This window comes from Myxocyprinus asiaticus, chromosome 5 (genome assembly GCF_019703515.2).
Source record: "Myxocyprinus asiaticus isolate MX2 ecotype Aquarium Trade chromosome 5, UBuf_Myxa_2, whole genome shotgun sequence".
In the NCBI taxonomy this organism is placed as follows: domain Eukaryota; kingdom Metazoa; phylum Chordata; class Actinopteri; order Cypriniformes; family Catostomidae; genus Myxocyprinus; species Myxocyprinus asiaticus.
Genome location: NC_059348.1, coordinates 44,268,166 through 44,291,826, shown reverse-complemented (window position 1 = coordinate 44,291,826; position 23,661 = coordinate 44,268,166). Strand labels below are relative to the sequence as shown.

At 36.1% G+C, this 23,661-nt stretch overlaps 1 protein-coding gene across 1 annotated transcript; it reads left to right on the top strand.

Moving 5' to 3' along the window:
* Window positions 1-2,914: 2,914 nt before the first annotated feature.
* On the top strand, window positions 2,915-11,299 carry LOC127440423 (otolith matrix protein 1-like). Its single transcript, XM_051696978.1, has 9 exons — window positions 2,915-2,993; window positions 3,598-3,734; window positions 4,051-4,153; window positions 4,438-4,623; window positions 5,287-5,461; window positions 6,088-6,155; window positions 6,894-7,078; window positions 8,974-9,145; window positions 10,998-11,299. The coding sequence occupies exons 1-9, from the start codon at window positions 2,915-2,917 to the stop codon at window positions 11,006-11,008; spliced, it is 1,116 nt and encodes a 371-aa protein (XP_051552938.1). The 3' UTR covers window positions 11,009-11,299.
* Window positions 11,300-23,661: the final 12,362 nt, after the last annotated feature.

Sequence of the window (23,661 nt, the reverse complement as noted above, 5' to 3'; positions counted from 1 at the left end):
GGATAGTGGTGTGCCATGGTATTTTTTAATCGTAAAACGTATGCCGTAGCAGAAAAAAGGTTGGGAAACACTGACCTAAACCACAAAGAGTTCATCTGCAAAAAAGCGTCCAAAAGAAAACACACAACATTATGTAAATTCTGCAATGCGATGCTTACCCAGGCAGCTGGGACCACGTCAAACTTTTATCAGCACTTAGAAAGGAAGCATAAAGAAAGGTAAGCTAAGTGTAAGTGATGCTAGCAAAGCTAGCTAGCTAACGTTAGCAATATGCCTCTTGCTGCATTCCATTCAACTCGGAAAGTCGGATTTTCCAACTTCCTACTGGGAAAAGTGCAATGGAACGCCACTTGAAGTTGTAATTATAACTTGGAAAGTCGTGCGGAAATTTTAAACTCTGATTTCGCTGAAATGCAGGTGCTTGACGTCACACAATCTTGTCGGCACCCAGGAAGATTTACAAAATAAGTGATAAACATTCACTTTTATTAAATAATATAGATAAATTAGTAAACTTCCTACATTATATTAAAGCTTATTTAACAAACGTTAGCAGAGTAGCTGGTGTTCAAATCATGGTAAATATATACTCTCTTTTGATAATCGTAATTACTTTTTGTGCGCTCAAAATTCAGAATTGCAAAGAAAGGTGGTTTTACACGGGATGCGGTCACTACGCTTTCCCTATTTATTTTCAGTGAGAGAGAGAGGTATACCTAGAAACATTTGAAAGACAACGCCGACAGACAAAATAACACGTTTGGTGTAAACGGCCCTTAATACGCATCAAATGAAAAAGCGCTTTATTACAATGACCAGGTAGAACCACATTTCCATTAATTTTCAGTTTTAATAAACATATTGACCACTTCATTATTTTGATTATATTTTCATGTTGTTTTAAGTGTAATTTAAATTAAGAAATATTTTTGTTCTATTTTGTTGCCATAATTGTGGCACAAATATAGCTCCATATTATGTGTTTAAAAACCCAATGTCATGGACTTGCAGGGTTTCTTATCTTGTTTACCAACATCTCTTAAAGTGTATTTGCGATTGTCCTGCAGCAGTAATGATGCATGGTATGAATAGTTCGAAACTGATTCTATGAAGTAATGGCAAGTCAACATGGAATGCTGGTTCCATTCGATTTTCTGAATTAAAAAAACAGCCATATTTTTTTGTGTAACTGCACATTCTTCTTTAGGTCTCCTTTCTTTAGACATTTTTAAACCGTTCATTTATGTAATAAATTGTGACATTAAATTCGATTTGTAGTGATGGATGTTTTTGTTTGTTTGTTCTAATATTTACAGTGTACCAGATACTAAAGTAGCTAAACAGTAATAAAAAGTGTATGATGATGACATCAGCAGGTAGTTGAGGATACACGTACAGTAGGCCTACATAGATAAAGCTCAAAGTTTTAGTAATAAAAATATCATAATGCAAAAGGAATTGTATTAAACAGCTTATAGTTCAGCTGTTTAATAAATGTTGTGTATTAATTTACCTAAAACTGTGTGGTAATTTATTCTGTAGCAATATATACAAAGTATTATAGAAATATGCACACATAACTTTAGTCAGATATCCTTGCCAATGATAGGAGTCAAGGAGCCAGTGGCCTGACAGTTTCTTCTTTTTTTTTTTTTTCTAAAATAGCTTGTTGATTAATGGCCGTCATTTTCTATGTGGTTAAAAAAAAGGATAGGAAGTCAGGGTCACAGAAGGAAGAGTCGCCACAATTTTATTCCACTAAATATAATTTTCACTTGTAATCAGTGCATGATTTTGGATATACTGTATATGGCACTGATGTCAATGTTGATAAGAATGCAATTGCACCTCTGGGAAAAATGCAGTTTCCCCCCTGCTCCCAACACCATTAAAAAATGGAACATGCCTGGTTACATTACACTGTAGCCAAGTTAGCGAATATCCTAAATTATGGATTTTTTTTGTTTGTTTGTTAAAAAATCATAAACCAGTAATCAGTAATGTTTTGTATCTTATGCCACCATTTTCCAGTAAAAGTGTTTATTCCTTTATAGCTACCATGACCAAATGTAATTAATCTAAGTGTGTATGTCTGTGTTGGGACCAATGAAAATGTTGGCAGGGCAAGTAAAAATTGGAACTACTGGCCCTACATAAAAAAATTCTTACTGCTGAGTCTGATTGTATGAAAACAAGGATTTTGGCCTCAAATAGACATTGCAAATCAATTAGTGTATGTATGTATCTGTATCGCTTTGTTTTTGACTCTGAAATGCTATCTCCTATCTCACAGATGACTTGTGTCTCCTTTAATCCAGGGGAAGGTGACATGACAATTAGAATACATAGAAGGTATTAAGCTGCCCATATGTTTCCTCAACTGCATACTAAGACAAAGGAATCTCCTGTTGCCCCTTCATTCGTATCTCAAATCAAACTCGGCTTGTTTCGGACCTTTGGTTTAATCTCATGGATCTTTAGAAGCTGTCAACAAAAAAGCTATTGTATCTAACTTAATTATTACCTCTGAAATGATCTGACCTGCCCGGTGTCAGGTGCAGTGAAGTGTGCCAAAGCTTGGATGCTTGAATGAGGTCCCATTGGATAAGGAAAGAAACACTAGATGCCCATCGTGATCAGATATGTAGAAAAAACCTATCAACGTTAGATCCGTAAAAACAAACAAACAAACAAACAAAAAACAGCAGTGAAACTCTTATAAAATCCTAATGGAAAGTTTCTCCTCTGGTTCTCCCTCCCCTCTGGGTTTCTGAGCTTTCTGGGTACCCAAATAGGGAGCAATATGAGCTCCAAGACTTTTTTCTTTCTTTATACTCTCCTCTTTTTTAACTTTACTTCCCACACCACCCCTGCGAGCCTGAGCCCATTTGGGAGCTTGCAGTTCAAAGTCAGCATGGATCATTCAGGAGGACACCTTGCTGTGGTTCTGCTTCTGCTTGTTCTGGTCTCATTCTCCACTGAAAACAACATTAGTAAGTACCATCTTCCTACATTCTCAGCTTTGTGACCTCATTATGAAATGTACTAAATGTAACATGATTTGTTCTTATTTGGATTGGCCTTCTGGGCTTCATTCCTTTGGGATTAAAATGAACCAAGGATACACCTTGCTTGGGCAGCCGTAGCAGTAGAACATCCAGGATCGGAAAAAACACAGTATTAAGCAGATCTAAACAGGTTGCAAGTGATATCTCATGTAACTACGTGGTGCAGTAGTGTCTTGCTTGACATATTTATATTAATATGTTTATATTAATAGTTTATATTAATTAATAGTCTAATGAACAAATGCTTATTCTAAAATTTAGGGGAGACCGGGGCAAGTTGTCACACTTTTTATTCCAGTAAATACTTTCCTGGGTAGGTTTATTTTCGAGTCGATTTCTGTATAGACTCATACCTTAGAGTCTTGGCAACAAAAACTGAACATCATAGTTGCCCTAAAAATATATAAAGTTCATTCAGCACTTGCTGACCTCTTGTGACAACTACCCCCTATTTTTTTAATTTCCATTTATGTCCACTCTATATTCTTCATATTAAAGGTTGCATTGCTCTGTTTTTTTTTCTTTGCAGTCAAATGGTGTACAGTGTCCGATGCTGAAGAGCAGAAGTGTTTGGATTTAGCCGAGAATGCCACAGCCAGGAATATTCGTGGACAACTACTGTGTGTGAGGGGCCAAAGTCCGACAGACTGCATGAAGCAAATTAAAGTAATAGGAAACATCTTCCCAAGATGAAAGAAACAAATCAAATCAGATATGGTGCATGAAAGTGAAAATGTATTATTTCAAACCTCATAGATTTTAGACTGATTTTCCGATTGTGTTAATTTTTACTTCCCTGTTACAAACACTCACCTTCTCAACTTGTCATTCAACCGTACATAATGTTTTGCATAATTAGATTTTCTAATACCTCAATGCAATAAATAAATAAATAAATAAATAAATAAATAAAAACAACAATAAATAAATAAAACATTCTCAAAATATGGGTCAGTATAATTCATGTCTGTGCTTCAAACAGAATGGTACTGCAGATGCCTCCACTATGTATGCTGATGAGATCTATACAGCTGGATATTGCTATGGCTTAGATGTGGCCGTAGGAGAGTCTTATAATGGTGTGGGTGAGTATGTATAGGTCCACATTAACAAATCACAATTTTAAAAGATTTTATTTAGATTATTTCGATTTTTTTATTTTAGTTTTAGTGTGTATTATGTTTTATTACAACAATATAATTTTTTTTTTATTCTTCAGATATACTGAAGACCAGAGATAGTAGACTGCAAGTTAGATTTTTCACAGTCAAGCTTTTTCACATACCACAGATGTCTCAATGCGGCATACACCAACTTCATATAGTTTGATATCCATGCATGTATCCTTTTTTACTAACGTGCACTACAGATGGCATTAATTACTACGTGGTTGCCCTGGCACGGACATCATCCGGTGATCTGTCACTGTTGGAGATGCATGAGCGCAGCTCCTGTCACCCTGGGATGAGGACAACAGTGGGCTGGACTGTTCCCATCGGCTACCTGGTCAACACATCACAGATCAGTGTGAATGAGCAGTGTAACTTTCCCCATGGTGAGATTTTACGATGCTTTATTTTAGTGCTGGTTTTAAATTATTTTATACATGTAGTTTTACCAAGCAGTTGACATCTTGAGTTTTTTCCTTGCCACAGTCACATTTGACTTGCTCACTTGGGGCATTAAGGCATGATCTTCTGTAAAGCTGCTTTAAAACAATATGTATTCTTAAAAGTGCTATACAATAAAATTGATCTGTTGCTGAGCTGCAGTTGGGTAGTTGATGCAAAACATGTCCTTAGACTTTTTTGTTTGTTTTTGTTTTAAATCAACATCAAGATGTTAGTTTAAAATGTATATGAATGTATAAGGGAAAGTGAATATTTTAGGTCCTTTAACTAGTCACCATTTCTTTTAAGTTTTTCACCTGTACAAATATTCCATGTAGTTTCTCAATTAGCATGCCATACCATATAGGATGTCAACTTTCCATAAGTATTTTACAACTACCCTCATATAAAATAATATATGTCTCTGTGATTAAAAATTCTGGAAATAGCACTTTCATCTTTTGATATCAAGCATGTACAATACAGATGTTAAGTTCATAGAAGTGAAAAACACACATGCAGTACAACTTTAAATGCAAATTCAAGATGTAGTTACACTATTTGACAGCACTTAAACAAAGCTGTAATGTTCTCCTTATGGTTTCCAGCGGTGGGGGATTTCTTTGGCTACAGTTGTGTCCCTGGAGTAAAGGACCCAGAACACGATCCCAAGGGAAACAATCCGAGGAACCTGTGTGAGGCCTGCATTGGGGATGAGAACGACCGCCACATCTGCGCCAACAACCCCCGGGAACGGCACTTTGGGGAGGCTGGAGCTCTCAGGTACCGCATGATCAGAGATGTGGGAGAATGCATAGCCCCTACAGTGATCCATCATTCATTCAAAACATGCATTTGTGTAGCCATAACATTGGTATGTTTAATGCAATAAAGTTGGCTTGTATTATTGTAAATATATTGCAGCTAAAGCGTGTTGTTAGGCATGATGTACAGCGGAACACTTCAGCCGTGACTATATTCACAAAATAGCATGACCTTGAATGTCTTCTTGCTTTTATAACACAGTTTCTACATAATGAAAATGTGAAGGATACAAACGTTTTGTAAAATTCATTAAGTGAAAACAGTGGGGCTTGTGACTAAAGCTTTGCTACTTTTCATGTTTAAAATGCAAACATATATATATACATTTGTACATATATATATATATATATATATATATATATATATATATATATATATATATATATATATATATATATATATTTTAACATATACATTTAACATTTAAATATTTCTCACTATTCCCATGTAATTTATTATCATATTATTACAGAATATCAATATATTGTGTTTTTGAGGATTACTTCAGCTGGCAGCTAAAATTAAACTAGTATTAAAGCAGTACTACTGCAAACATTTTAATTATTGTTTGTTGTAATTTGCAGATGTGTGGCAGAGAATCTCGGAGATGTTGCTTTTGTGAAGCACACCACAGTCTTTGACAACATGCAGGGTAAGTAAAAGTATTGTCCATAAAGTGCAGGGAGGGTAAAAAAAAAAAAAAAAAAAAAAAAAAGAAAGAAAAAGAAATAAAAAAGCTTCATGCAAGAATTTCAATCCGGTTTCTTATTAAATGAAAATTTTAAGGGACTGAAGGAGGACAATTGTAGCTTTCACCTGTCCAAATAGATCATGTTTCACTTGGTGACACACACAGGGGGGCAGTATTTCACAACAATATGTCTCTTTGTTGCCTGCTGGGATCTGTGAAACCCTTGAACAGACTCAGTAAACCATGTAAGCTTAGTTCAGGCATTATTGGTGGTAGTTTAATAGTGACATAGTTAATAATACCTGTGTGACTGGACTAGCTTTCTTACTTTTATATTTAAATGGATAGTTCACCCAAAAATTTAAATTCTGTCATCATTTACTGACCATCATGTAATTCCAAACCCTTATGATTTTCTTTCTTCTGTGGAACACAAAAGGATATGTCATGCAGAATGACAGCCTCAGTCACTATTCACTTTCAATGTATGCAATGAATGGTGACTGAGAATAACATCTGCTTTGTGTTTCATGGAAGACAGAAAGGTGTACAAGTTTGGAACAACTTAAGTGTAAGTAAATGACTAAGCCTCTAAATAAGTTATCCGGACAAATATCCGGACAAAAAAACAACAACAACAGAAAATCAGTTCTGTTCCCCTCAGAAATAAAACATTTGTATGGGTATTATGCATGCAAGGTAAGAACCAGGAGTCATGGGCTCTGGACCTGGAACTGGAGGACTTGAAGCTCTTGTGTCCTGACGGGAGCGAAACTGACCTGTTCCAGCATGAGCGCTGCCACCTGGCTGTGGTGCCAACCAATGCTGTGGTAGTGCGCTTGGAGGACAAATGCCGCGTTTACAAGTTCTTGGAACGTGTGCAGGTCAGGAGAGACAGCCACATAGTCACACCTACCGCTGGCGTCCAAAAGTCTGGGACCACATTGAAAATCTGGGATTTTCTTTCTTTCTCTTTTTTCATTTTTTTTTTTTTCATATAAACCTGCAAATAGACAGAATGTATTTAAAGGTATATTTCATCCAAAATTAAAATTCTGTCATAATCATTTTCCTTCTTTTGTGGAACCCTTCACTTTCACTTTCACTTTCACTGCATTTTATTTTTACATATACAATGAAAGTGAATGGTGACAACAGTGATGCTAACATTCTGCCTAACATTTTTGGGTGACCTATCCCTTTAAGATTATGCACTATTCCTAGTCACTAATCAAAATGGAACAAAACTTTGTGAAATTGACCATGTTAAAGGGTTTGTTCACCCAAAAATGAAAATTCTGTTATAATTTACTCACCCTCATGTCATTCCAAAGCTGTATGTCTTTCTTTCTTCCATGGAACACAAGTGGAGAAATATTGTTTACTGCTCTTTTTTACATACAGTACAATGAGAGTGAATGGGGACTGAAGCTAACATTCTGCGTAATCTCCATTTGTGTTCTGCAGCAGAGAGAAAGTCTAAAGGGTTTTTAAAAATTGTGACAGAATTTAAATTTTTGATGATCTCTTTAACTCCTTTGTATAAAAGGTCAAATTTCCTTGCTTCCACTGAAGCACACAAGATGCTCTTTGGAACATTCTCAAAACATGCTAGAATAACATGGATCAAAAGGTTTTGCATAAACTTATAGAGTCCATGACATCTCGAGTCCATGCTTACATTAAAGCAAAAGGGGACATCGCAAATACTAACTTTTATTTCAACATTTTAATCAAATTTATATGCTGATAATATAACTTGTGATGATATGTGTGTGAAATATGTGTATTGAATTAGTAAAGAATGCAAAATATAAGCATTTTTACTAGTGGTCTCAGACTTTCAAACCCCACTGTACACACACACACACACACACACACACACACACACACACACACACACACACGTTGGTGCGGCTATCCTTATGAGGACTCAACATAGACATAATGATTTTTATACTGTACGAACAAATGATTCTATCCCCTAACCCTAACCTTAACCCTAAACCTAACCCTCACAAAAAACTTTCTGCATTTTACATTTTCAAAAAAACATCATTTTAACCTAAAAAAAAATGTCCTCGTAAACCACCAAAACCCGCCCACATTCACACACACACAGAAATGCCTCGGCTTATATAATGACATTTATACATTTACAGAACACAGTCTGTGGATATTATGTTTGATTCCCTTTTCAACGATAATATCCGTGAAATAATCTAATAACACTAAAACTAAAAAATGAAATCCCTTTGGTACAATACAGAGCATGAAAATCTCATTGAAAATGTTGTTTCTGCACATTAACGATGATCGGTATGATTAAACTAACCTGCCAAAGCCTATATTAACAACTTCTCGAGTATTACACAGATAACATCGGGCTGACTTATGCGTTCAATACAGCCAACCTGAGCCCTGTGGTGCTCATTGATTTTCACAAGACACTGTCTAACATTACAGTTTGTCATTAGGGGAGGATGACACTACACTGAGCTCTGTCATAAGAGCTCTGTCATAAAAGCTCAGAGCAAGACTGGCACAAATAATGAAACCACACACACACACACACACACACACACACACACACACACACACACACACACACATCACAGTATATCCAGTATTTGCAAATTAAACAAAATATACAGACACATATTTCAATCTATGCCCAAATTTGCTTTTCCAAATGTATTTAATCTATTTGATTAAATTTTTTCTTATTATTATTTCTTTTCTACAAACCATTTACATGTTACATGTTTCTCTCCTCTAGAATGCATTTGCCAATGCCACAGAAGGATTCTCTTTGTTCAGCTCTGTGGGTTATGGACAACCTGATGTGCTTTTTAGCGATTCCACCAAAAAGCTGCTGCGTGTAATGGGAACCTATACCTCCTGGTTGGGGCCAAGTTACACCACCATATTGAAGGCTTTTGAGTGTGAAGGTAATGTGAACGTAGCAGAGCTTAGTTATCCTATGACAGCAAAATAAATATTGTAAATGTTATATTAGGGCCTTAAAGAGGTCATAGATCAGCCACAACATTAAAAACACCTGCCTAATATTGTTTAGGTCCCACTTGTGCCGCCAAAACAGCGCCAACCCGCATCTCAGAATAGCTTTCTGAGATGATATTCTTCTCACCATAATTGTACAGAGCGGTTATCTGAGTTACCATAGACTTTGTCAGTTCAAACCAGTCTGGCCATTCTCTGTTGACCTCTCTCATCAACAAGGCATTTCTGTTTGCAGAACTGCCGCTCATTGGATGTTTTTTGTTTTTGGCACCATGCTGAGTAAATTCTAGAGACCGTTGTGTGTGAAAATCCCAAGAGATCAGCAGTTACAGAAATACTCAAACCAGCCCGTCTGGCACCAACATTTCATTCATTTATCAATTAACATCATACAAAGTCCAGTAAACATAAAAAAGTTAAATCAATATTGATGTGACCACCTTTGCCTTTAAAACAGCCCCAATTCTCCTAGGTACACCTGGACACAGTTTTTCTTGGTTGTTGGCAGATAGGATGTACCAAGCTTCTTGGAGAATTCACCACAGTTCTTCTATCTATTTAGGCTGTCTCAATTGCTTCTGTCTCTTCAAGTACTCCCAGACTGACTCGATGTTCAGTGGGGGGCTTTGTGGGGGCCATGACATCTGTTGCAGGGCTCCCTGTTCTTCTATTCTAATCTTTTCTATTAGCAAAAGTAATGTTTGGGAGTCTAAAATGTATTTTTCCTATTGACACACTAAAGCTGAAGATATAAATGACCATCTTAAGACAAATGTTTTTGTAAAACATCTTAAGTGCCTAAAACGTTTGCACAGTACTATATATATATTGTTTAAAGTGATATTCCACCTAAAATGAAAATTCTCTCATCATTTACTCACCCTCATGCCATCCCAGATGTGTGACTTTCTTTCTTCTGTTGAACACAAACAATGATTTTTAGAAGAATATTTCAGCTCTATAGATCCATTCAATGCAAGTAGGTCCTGTAGGTCCAACCCAAAATTTTGAAGCTCCAAAAGCACATAAATGCAGCATAAATATCGATACATCTCTAATGGTTAAATACATATCTTTAGAAGTGATACAAGTGTGGGTGAGAAACAGATAAATATTGAAGTACTTCTTTACTATAAATCTCCACTTTCACTTTCACATTCTTCTTTTGTTTTTGACGATTTGCACTCTTCATGCATATCGCCACCTACTGGGCAGGGAGGAGAATTTACAATAAAAAAAGACTTAAATATTGATCTGTTTCTCACCCACACCTATACTATCGCTTCTGAAGATATAGATTTAACCACTTTCACCTGCATTGTGAGGACCTACAGAGCTGAAATATTTTTCTAAAAATCTTTGTTTGTGTTCAGCAGAAGAAAAAAAGGGATCATCTGGGATGGCATAAGGGTGAGAATTTTTATTTTTGGGTGCACTATCCCTTTAAGTAAGGTCCACTCAAAATGTTAGTGAAGGTTTCCTGCACCTAAAGCAGTCATAATTTAGTTTTACATGACCATTTTCCACCCTCTCTCTCACCTTAAGAATTAAATGGGCACAAGCCATTTTTGCAGCTTAGTTTCAATAAATAGTCTTTTATAGGGAGTTTTATGTTCAGAAATGTACAGTATGTTTACATAGTACATAGAACTCTTTTATTTCAAAAGATCAAGGAAATGTAGCTTTTTTATGATTTGACACCTCTAAGATGTTACATACTAAATGAACCACCTGCATTGCACTCATTAATTAACTCGTATTCTCTCTCTTTCACCACAGGGTTGTGTTAATTTGATGAGGAAAGAAGAAACCATAGATCCCCCTCCATATTTTTTACACTAACCCAAAACCACTCTGTAAAGTGTGTTACTCTTGTATATGGGCTGAATGACAGCCCTCTCCTGTGCTTTGTAGTATATCTGTTCTGTTCTCACAGTCTGTGCATGACTTCATATATCACATGTACTTAGTCTTACAGTATACTGTACCTCTCTAAACATTTGCCCACAAGCACAGAAAAGCACTGCAGGGGAACACATCACAATCCATAAGGCATTGTTTTTTTTTTGTTTTTTGTTTTTGTTTGGCCATAAAGAAATCCACATAAAACCAGAATTTGAGTTTCATGGCTTTTAGACTGTCTTTGTTAGCTTTGAGTTGTCCATAAGCTAATGTACTTTTAAAAGTTGACTAAATGAACTTAAAAGCAGATAAATACCTTTTAAGATGTAAAGTCTTTCCCTTCCTGGAAAATGGACCAAAAATACTGATGACTCATCTTGCACTCAGGGGCGTGTCCACATTGTTCAACAAAATGCTCTTTAGGATGAGAATGTCCCTCACCCTAATGCCACCTGCAAAATCAATTATCAAACCAAGGTTTATGGTTATGACGTAAATTAAAGCCATAGACGAGGGGTACTCAATAGGTGGACTCCGGTCCTGATCTGGACCGAAGGAAAATTCAATCTGGACCTAGATCTAAATCTTTGTGCTAGTTATCTGACACCTGGCCAAGTGATTGTGTAAGCATACATGTATACATGCGCAGGAATAAATAGTGCTCAGCGCTAAAGAGAAATATTTCTCTCTAGAGCATGAATAAAGCACATCCATCGCTACACACTTTTATTCCTGCTCTCCACGCGTTGCCTCTCTCCCCTGCTCAGTTTTTGAAGAGACTATTTTGACTGTTTAGGAATTACTTTTTTTTTTTTTTTTTTACAAAGTACTATTGCTGCCAACATGGCAAGTTATTAAAAATGATTCAAAAATATATATTATATAATTTTATAGATATAGGACACCGTGTAAGCTGCGTGGAACTTTAATTGAATACCCCTGCCATAGGCTATTTAAAAAAAAAAAAAAAAGGGCCAAGCGCTTCGATATGTCATGCCCAACCTTTCTGTTTGATTGTCAACACAGTAAAGAAACTGTGCTCGTCAAGCCATTTCATGGGGTTTTTAAACATTAGTAAAATTAATAAATCATTGCAATTCAATACACATTCTTGATTAGTGTCTACCAAACAGTAACAACACATACTATACACAAGTAAGTGAACGGAAATGCTTCCAGCTACTTAAGTATCGTTGCATTCCAAAATGAATCATAACTTGCATTGCATTCTTATCATTGCCACAAGGGGCTCAATAGCGAGCATTAGCATGGAAGTCTTCTTCTACGGTCAGTTTTCTGTTTCAGGTCTACTAATGATATTGTGGAGAAAGTTAGTAAAAGCAAGTTAGTTAAAGTCAGCGAAACTGTTGACATGTTTATTGCTAGCTATTGCAATGCAAGAAAACATATTCTACGAACAACAAAAGTGCACTCTTGCAATGCAATTTGCCAAGCATTAATGTCTGTGTTTGCACTGGCAACTTGCGTAAAATATGTTTCTGGCCTTAGTGTATGAAAGACATTTTAAGAAGTGTATAATAAACTTGAATAAACATATTCTTCAGGTGTCTCAAACTAAGGATGTGCTGAGATCAAGAAATGCAGTCTTTACAGTTGAACTTCTAATCAGAGGATATAAGAAGCTTGAAATATAAGTTAATCAAAACAACAGCTTCAGTAATACTCCACCTCACTGAAACTTCTAGAAGCAGTCAGCCTCCCACTGGAAAAGGTTGCTTTAACAGTTCTATTTCCTGACACTTCAGGATAACAATATACCAACTTGAACATAACTACTCATGTCACTCTTGGAATTATAGAATCTTCTCTTATTAATAAATATACATGTTAATGAACTTGCGGAATCCTCATTTTTGCATTTTAAAGAACACTGCATTTAAGACAGCTCCAGCTCAAATGAACACAATCAATACAGGAATGCTGATGCGTACACAGTAGTGTGTAAATGCTAATGTATTATTAATGGCAATAGCATCTAATATGAACTCCTAATGAGCTGTCTACTGCATTCTGACATTGCTACTGAACATAAATGATTTTGATTACAGGTTAAAAGAGGATTTTAGTCAATTTGTGTCAATGTCCTTGAAATTGTTTGTCAAGAAGCTTGTAAGACAGACACAAGCTATCGCTAATTATTGCCTCTTTGTGTTTTTGATCTTCAGCAAATTTCTCATAATTTATTTATTTGAATACAAGTGTAATTATCTTTTTCTCAGGCTCTGTGGGTAATGTGTCTTACTGATTTGTGGAGGCTACAATTAAGGGATAGTTAACCTGCAAATGGAAATTCCATCATCATTTACCTATAGTTTCTCCAGCATGTTATTCCGACATGTATGACTTTCATTCTTCCGTGGAACATAAAAGTAGATTTTAGACAGAATTACATCTAAGATACAGAGTAAATGATGACAGAATTATCCTTTTTGGCAGAACTTTTGATTGGGCTCTAAGCAGTTTGCCCAGGTGGAAAACTGAAATGTTTTGGTTGCCGTATTGCAGCACATACTGTGACACAAACACACACATACAAACTATTATCCACTAATGAAAATGTAGAGGGAGAAAACTGATTTTTGATGTTTCAAGAGGAAAGTTTTGGTGGCAGATGGCCTCACAGCTTACATTATGTCAGGGAGTGTCTGTTTATAACACTGAAGGAACACAGGCTTCATTAATCAGAGATGTAGATGACAATCACCAACAGCAGTGCAAGATGTGCCAGTCATCACTACTGCTGTGACTGCAGCATATGACATGTTATTATCACAGAAAATACTTAATGAAGTCTAAAGCTTTTTAATCCATATGTCTGCTGCTTTCCGCAAGAATATACACTATAAACCAATACAGACATTTAATACTAATGTCACAACTTTTGTGGCAGAGGCATAAATTGGCAAAGCAAAGGTATTACTATAATTAAACTTGACGTATCATGGAAAACATGATTTTCCTTGCTCTTTTGATAATAAAGAATCCAATCTACTATGCATACATACTATACTGTTCTACATTTGTTGCATTCAGATATCAACACCTATATGCAATTTTATTTACCCTCTTGGCAGTGTTGTTGCTCATTTCACATGCAAAGAGTTTAGCCAGTCATAATAGAGGTCAATTACTATTATATACAGTAAAAGTCTTAAAGGTACAGTAACAAAAGCATTATTGTAACATTAGTCGGTTTCATTAATCTGTATCTAATTCCGAGGGTCAGAGAAAAGGAAAGTGAAAAGTGTGAAAATGTTTGTAGTGCAAGAAACCTTGACTAACATTATTACAGGCTTTCAGGAAAAAACAAAATACTAGCAAAAAAGGTTAGAGAATGGTCTCTTTAAATAAGAGTGTAACATTGAGCAGATTTGTGCCTCTCTGCTATATAAAACATACAATACACATTCAGGCAACATTCTCTCTTACATAGCAGACTCTGTCCGGAGAATATTCTGGCACCTGCTCAGGTAAGGGATTAGGCAGATTCACTCATTCTTTCAGGTTAATCTTTCAGTGTACGTCCATGGAGGGATCTCATGTACACCCAATGTTTCTGCTTTTCTCAATCCCTTTAATCATGTTTCATAGATTTGTCCGGGTGGGTGGGGGCACTTCTGGGAGAGAGGGGAGTCTGAAGGGGTCAAATGGACACAATGTTGATACAGAGAGCCAGTCAGACATGGCTGCGGCCTCAATGGCAGCGTTCACTCTCATCCTCAAACTGAGAGGCCACATTTCTCTCCTGTTCCAATACTAAAATAGCTAAACCTCTAGAGGCCCATAATAGTGTATTTTCAATCTGTAGTGTATTATTCATTTCTTTTGTAAAACTTTCCTACACTGCAAAACAGATATGAATATGTGTCCCAAGAAACTGTGGAAGCATTTAAATGTTTCAAACCACACACTGGGAACACATAACATATATGTTACCTATAAGTGTTACTTTGAAACTAACTTACCTAGCTACAAGCTAAAGCAAATCTACTCTTAAAAAAAAAAAAAAAAAAAAAAAAAAAGATAGCTACACTTCAAGCTACTAACAAAAAGTAGCTAACAACATTGAAGCTAATAGTTCATCCCAAAATTCTCTCATTTACTCACCCTCATGCCATCCCAGGTGTGTCTTTCTTTCTTTTGCAGAACACAAATGAAGATTTTTAAAAGTATATCTCAGCTCTGTAGGTCCATAAAATGCCAGTGAATGGTGACCATCATTTCGAAGCTTCAAAATGCACATAAAGGCAGCAATAATCCACAAGACTCCAGTTGTTTAATCCATGTCTTCTGAAGCGATTAAATCGATTTTGGATGAGAACAGACCAAAATATAACTTTTTTCACTATAAAACCTTACACTTTCTTGCACCATCTAGACCTCTGCACATGCGTCAAGCACTAGAAGGAGCAAACAAGCTTGAAATCATGATCAATGTGCTTCAGAAGACAAGAATTAAACCACTGGAGTCATATATATTACTTTTATGCTGCCTTACATGCTTTTTGGAGCTTCAAAGTTTTGGTCACCATTCACTTGCATTGTATGGACCAACAGAGATATTCTTCTAAAAATTCATTTGTCTTCTGCAGAAGAAAGAAAGTCATACACACACCATGGTGTAGCATGAGGGTGGGTAAATGAGAACATTTTCAAATTTGGTTCAACTATTCCTTTAAAGGGACAATATCTTTAAAAATTTAGCCTATACTTTAGGTACTTTTTTTTATTTTTTTTTATTTTTTATAACCAGAGCAGTATTTATCTGGTTAAAAAACAATGAAGATATCAATTATTGTAACAACAGTACAAATCGAAAAGATAAATTTTTACTAGGTAAATAATAGAAATACTACAAGTACTGTTAAACTAAAACTAGAAAATACTAGTTTCGAAAGATATACGAGTTTTCGATAGAAATGTACGTACTAGAATATCTCATAGGGATTTCTGCACAGGGACACAAATTAATCAGTGTCTTGTTTTTGTAATCGATTCATGTTCGAACAAACCGATTCACTAAAGTAAATCAGTCTTTAACATGCTACACAAAACCTCAGTTACTGTTGCTCAGCTGCAAAGCTCAATACAGATCTTATCTCCAAGAAAATCAGTGTTGCAGCATTTTCTTTCATGTTACATAGATATTTGTTTGTAAAAGTAGCTTTTTTCTGTAAAAGCTTTATTTTAAAACAGCTGAGCTACTGTCAAGTTACTTGAAAAATGTTAGTAGTGTCGCTTTGAATTAGTTGCTTCCCAACACTGCAGTGTGTGCTGACATAGTATGTCATAATTACAAATGTGGGTTATATTTGGATTGAAAGGAGAGAAAGAGAGTGTGCGAAAGGGGCACAGAGTTATGATGATGGTATCTTTGATTACTGGCTTATATAGAGTGTGCCACAGGATTTAGCATGCTGACTGACAGTAGAGGTGGGGGAAGCCTGCAGTGAATTAAAGAGAAGGAAAATGAACACCCACACACAATGGACCCCCAAGACAGCTGTGATTATGCCTGGAAAATGAAATATTACAAGAAGAGCAGAAGAGGAGATGCAGTGATCAAGGTATTCTGATGCTCTTATTGGAAAGCATATACACATAAAGCACAAGAAAGTAACATGGTAATACCTTGGTATTCTTTGAAATACATTACCATGCTAATTCAATGGTAGGAATAAGTGAGTGTTTGCTTTTTTTTCCCCATCTATGTACCCCTCAGCCCCCGTTGGTACCCCCTTATAACCACCAAACCAGAAACTTTTTTATTTTGACATTATACTGCATTATGGGATTCTACTTGACTTTGACATTATCCTGGATAATAAGCATTATCTTTAATTTTATTTAAGTGGCCGTCATTACAATGACTCACTTAAAAAACAACAACAATCAATACTGTGGGTGAAAAACAGACTCAGCAACTTCATTTTAAAGGGATAGTTCACACAAAAATTAAAATTCTCTCATCCTTTGCTAAACCTCATGCCATCCCAGATGTTTATGACTTTCTTTCTACTGCTGAACACAAACAAAGATTTTTAGAAGAATAACTCAGCTCTGTAGGTTCATTCAATGCAAGTGAATGGTGGCCAGGACTTTGAAGGACCAAAAAGGACATAAAGGCAGCATAAAAGTAATGCATACGATTTTAGTGGTTAAATTCATGTCTTCAGAAGTGATATGTTAGGTGTGGATGAGAAACAGATCAATATTTAAGTACTTTTTTTTTTTACTATAAATTCTCCTTCCTGTCCAGTATGCACGAAGAATGTGAATCGCCAAAAACAAAAGAGTAAGAATGTGAAAGTAAAAGTGGAGATTGATAGTAAAAAAGGAATTAAATATTGATCTGTTTCTCACCCACACCTTTCACATCTCTTCTTTAACCACTGGAGTCATATGGATTACTTTTATGCTGCCTTTACGTGCATTTGAAGGTTTAAAATTTTGGTACCCATTCACTTGCATTGTGAGGACATGCAGAGCTAAAATATTCTTCTAAAAATCTTAGAAAAAAATCATACACATCAAGTGATGGGCAGTAATTTCACTACAAATAGCGAAGCTATTAGCTTAACCACATTTCTGAGTAGCGAGGTGGTAGCTTTGCAACTTTTTAAATCAACCAGCGTTTCAGAAGCTAAGCTGTTTTAGTACAGTAAATATATTACATATTGCACCTTTAACAAATTTAAAAATAATTCAATTGAGTAGTTGGTAGCTAACTAGCTACATTTTGAGTAGCTTGCCCAACTCTGTACACATCTAGGATGGCAGGAGTGTGAGTAAATGGTGAGAGAATTTTCATTTTTGGGCAACAATTCCTTTAATGAGATACCTGAGCTTGTTTGTCTTTCACAGGTTTTGACAGTTCTAGGGGCAGTTGTATCTGGTGTTACACAGTTGTGAAGAAGAGCGAAGTGTGACAAGTAAAAAATGCAGAAAATCTCCCTCTGTCGAGTGTTTTTCTATATATGTACATTAACTACGAATGTAATCCACATAAATTGTAGATCCAAACTGTTATATTATTTTGCTTTCATCTTGTGCTAGCCAAATGACCCACTCATTATAGGACTTCAACTTCCAATTACAGACAAATGGAATTTGCCATTTAAAAACTAACACCACCCCAAAGGATCAGGGACTGTTTGCTGTTCCATAGACACTGTTGTTGTTAAGCCTTAGAACTGCGGCGACACAGATAGAGGAAGAGAAGGAAGTAAAGTGACAAGCCATCAATCAAAAGCTTACACCATTATTGCAGCCTTTCCCTGGAAACACTAGGGTCTGGTGGAAGGACAACAGTCAAAGGTACTGTGTTCAGGCAGCAGCATTCAAAACAAGAAGTTTGAGTCCTTTCTTCAACATTTAAACATTTAAATTCTGCCATTATTTACTTACCCTAATGCTAGTTCAAATCTGTATGGTTATTTGTTTGCATACTGTCATTTGTTTTTGTGGAATACAAAATAAAGAAATAAATAAAAGTCCTAACAATTGTTTTCATGTACAATAATAGTACAAGAAAAATGATAATAATACAAAGTTCCAAAAAGCACCATTAAAGTAGTCCATATGACATACTGGCTATGCACTAGGCTATTAGCCAGGAGTTTTCAAACTTTTTGATGTTCAGGACCCCAGATATCACAATTCCCTTGTCAGGGACCCCCTTCCTAAAATAAAAAGCAGCTATGTAGTTTCATGATATGATTCATAAATGCTGTGTCAGAAAAATGATAAGCGTTATATTATAAGGACATGTTGTTTTGCAGAATTATATAAATGGCTTGTATACTGTCATTATACTAAAGCCAAAAGAAATAATTAAAATGTAATCTGAAAAATATTTACTTTGTATTGAAGTATAAACTTGAAACTGAAACTTTAGTAGTAGTAGTAGTAGTAGTAGTTTATTTGTAATATCAAATATTGTAAAAGTTTACCATTTAGCACTTTTTTTTCATCTGAAATTTTCCACAGACCCCCCAAGCACTCCTGTGGCCCCATGGGGGGTCCACAGACCAGAGCTTACAAAATCACTGCTATAAACCACAGAAAAGCATTGTGTGATGAACAGACAGATATTTAAGTAATTATTCACTGATAACCTTCACCTCTGCTCTCAAATCAAATATGGTGCCTATAGTGCAGGTTGGATGTCAACAACATCAGACGTCATTGGTCCTCGAATGTCTTGTGACCAAACATAATGACGTCAAACCTGTGCCATAGGCACCACATTTGATTTGCGAGCCTGTAGTCTCTATGTACTGTTGTTGTATGGAAAAAAAAATCTATGTGAAGATTCTTTAAAAATATATATTGTTTTGTTCCATAGAAAAAAATAACAACATGATATGCCATGAGCGAATTTCATTTTTGGGTGAACTATTCCTTTAAAAAGAACGTCATAATTCACGCTCTAAGAACAGTTTTCCTCAGACCACCCATAGGACTGTTGGTTCGAGCCCCTTGGGACAGAAAGCTGGTACCTTTCTCACAAAGCCAGATCTGTGCAGAGAACCGTAGATGGCAAAGAGGCCCAGCATTTGGCAGCTGACTTGCCAAAGCACTTTGCTCCACAGACATTTCAAGTTCCCTTGTGCACTGATCTCCACTTGCATGAGAAAGAACTCTGCCAGGCTCACCATTACCTCAGCCAGGCTCTGGCTCTAAGAACGGAGCCATGAGGAGGCTCTAGATCACAGACTCAGGCCAGGCAGATACAGTATACGCATACAAGTATATGGCGATGTGTGTGTGAAATTTATTCTGCCCACACCCTGAGCTCGTTCCATCCTTGTCACACATCATTTGAGCTGAAGTGCAGGGTTTGATAAGGGATACATGTGCAGCTGAAAGTGACTGACACAGGATTTTCTCCATCAGGTAAGCTGAGTTTTAGCACTTATCAAAGAGCTCTTGTTGTACGTGTAATGCATCAGTTACAGCAAACAGCCTAACTATACCTGACCCTCAGCTTGGACACACACACTGCTCTCACTGTAGTCTTTCATACTGAGGCTTGGAGCTTAGATGAGATAATTGATTAATTTATTGATGAATTATTTGACTCATTGGCTGATTGATTGAGCAAAAGGTCAATTGATTTTCAATGGATTCTTTTCACAGACTGTGATTACGCATTTCTGACTTAATTTAGCGGTGTAATTCGGCGTAATTCTAGCAATTCTAGCCAGTGGGCTGCAAATAGCCACACTGGAAACAAAACTATTTTTGGGGGGTTTTATCTGACGGCCTTTTTTTATTTAAAAGAAAGAAAAGAAAAGAAACAGTGGTCGATGGGGGCATATTGTTTTTAAGTATAAAATAAAGAACATACAGAAACTGAAATCCGGTAATGAAATACAAAAATTAAATATGGTTCAACGAAATACAGCAAATGAAATAAGGTAGAGGCTAATGTCAAAAGAAAACACAAACAGAGCATTAGTCTACCCATTAGCAGGCCTCTCTTGCATCAATAAATGTCACTGTTCATCAGGGCCGTAGCAAGGTAATCTGGGCCCCCTGACTGTATATAGCTCTGGGCCCCTTTCCTGTAAAAAAACAAACACTGTTTAGAATTTGTTGTGGACTGATGAGTCAAAAGTGGAACTGTTTGGAAGACAGGGGTCCCGATACATCAGCCGTAAATCAGACACAGAATTCCACAAAAAGTACATCATAACTACGTTCAAGCATAGTGTTTGTAGTGTGATTGTGTGGGGATGCTTTGCTGCTTCAGAGCCAGGGAGACTTGCAATAATTGAGGGAAACATGAATTCTGCTCTCTACCAGAAAATCCTAAAGGAGAACGTCCGGTCATCAGTCCATGAGTTTAAGCTCAAGCGCAACTGGATTGTGCAGCAAGACAATGATCCAAAGCATTGGAGTAAGTCCATTTCTGAATGACAAAATTAAAGTTCTGGAGTGGCCTAGTCAAAGTACTGACTTGAACCCGATTGAGATGCTGTGGCAGGACCTTAAATGGGCAGTTCATGCCTGAAAACCCTCCATTGTGGCTGAACTAAAGCAGTTCTGCGAAGACGAGTGGGACAAAATTCCACCACAGCATTGTGAAAGACTGATCTCCAGTTATCAGATCCATTTGGTTGCAGTTGTTGCTGCTAAATGTGGCACAACCAGCTATTAAGTTTTAGGGGACAATTCATTTTTCACATAGGTGATATAGATGTTAGATAACTTTTTCAATAAAAAATTAAATTAATTTTTTAATAAAAAAAATAAAACAATAATATATATATATATATATATATATACACACACACACACACATACACACACAGTACTGTGCAAAAGTCTTCATAAGATGCTTCACAAAAACATTTGTCTTAAGATGGTTATTTATATTTTCAGCTTTAGTGTGTCAATAGGAAATATACATTTTACACTCCCAAACATTTCTTCTGCAAATAGAATAGAATAGAAGAACAGGGAGCCCTGCAACAGATGGCATGGTCCCCGCAGAGCCCCCCACTGAATATAGTCAGTCTGGGATTACAAGAAGAGACAGAAGCAACTGAGACAGCCAAAATAGACAGAAGAACTGTGGCAAATTCTCCAAGAACCTTGGAACATCCTATCTGCCGTCAACCAAGAAAAACTGTATCCAGGTGTACCTAGGAGTATTGGTGCTGTTTTGAATGCAAAGGTGGTCACACCAAATATTGATTAAGCTTTTTTTATGTTTACTGGACTTTGTATGACATTAACTGATAAATAAAAACTATTTATGGCATTATTTTTGAAGACATCCTAACTATGCAACATTTTTCCCAAGTGCCTAAAACTTTTGCACAGTACTGTATATATATATATATATATATATATATAATGTATATTAGGGGTGTAACGGTTCGAATTTCTCATGGTTCGGTTTGTATCACAGTTTAAAGTTCATGGTATTTGCTTTGTTAAAAAATGTAAAAAAACAATATTACTGCCAAATCCAAAGAATAATCGATTGATAAACACTTCAACAGGTTTGCCCTTAAATAACAATCATTGTTTTACAACAGTAACCACAGTTTAACCATGGCATTTGTAGTAAAATCATAGTAACCACAATATAAACATGGTTACTGTCATGGTTACAATATATAGTAAAATCATGTATACTATATAGAAACTACAGTATTACTGTTATAAAACCATGGTTAATTGTATTAAAACCATGATTTCTGCTCAGAAAACCATGGTGACAGCATGCTCGTGATAGATTACAGCCGCACAAGGAAACAGGAAGAACTTGCGTGCGTTTTTTAAATGAACCCTCAAGCACATTATTGACATATTACCAGTATACAACACTCCTGTCAAGCTATGTCTGCAAACTGTGCCTGTTTTGTAAACATCTTTTGACCATCACTGTTTTAATTGACTGCAAAAAGAAAATGTTCCCAGATAGGAGAAATGCAGGGGGCTTCTCTATCATCATTTCGTTTTCTCCACTTGCCATTTTCAGCTACACACAATGCTTGCAGAACAGTGATGTCATCAAGTTGACCCACGAAACACAGGTGGAGCGAGTCCATTTACAGATCCATTCAGGTGCATCAGCGGAGGTTGTAACTGTGCCTTTCTGTTTGACACTTTGTTTTCTTGACCAAAACTTGTGCTCCAGATGCGTCATTAAACGTGAGGTGAACCGACCGCAGTGCCAATGCTTCCCGAACTGTGGGTGGCGAACCGTACGGTTAGGTTTTTTTTTTTTTTTTTTTTACCAAGAACCATTACACCCCAAATATATATATATATATATATATATATATATATATATATATATATATATATATATAAAAATGAAAGAAAACAGTATTTTGTGTTTACTCAGATTGCCTTTGTTTTATGTTATATCTCATTTGAAGATAACTATTTAGTATGAAAAATACACAAAAATAGAAGAAATCAGAAAGGAGGCAAATACTTTTTAACAACACTGTACATCACCTTAATACATGCTTATATAATTCACAGCATTTTATACATATTAATTGCATAAAGTATTTTATGCATTTAACTAGGTTAAAGGACATATATTGCAGTTTACATTAATGCATTTGGCAGACGCTTTTATCCAAAGTGACTTACAGTACACTTATTACAGGGACAATCCCCCTGGAGCAACCTGGAGTTAAGTGCCTTGCTCAAGGACACAATGGTGATGGCTGTGGGGATTGAACCAGCAACCTTCTGATTACAAGTTATGTGCTTTAGCCCACCATGCCACCACCACTTAAACAACATAAAACCACATAATTCTCATTACACACATTTTCACATATAACACGTACTACAGTTATTCACTAAACTGGAAAATACTCTAGGCTACAAATCATTAAATGAGATATGATTAATTATAAATTTACATAGACAGTTCTTCCATGTGTGCACAGAACGTAGTCCAAATTCACACATGCAATCAATATGCATCCTTCAAAAATAACCCAAAACAAACACTCAGTTTTAACATACAACTCTTCTGAAC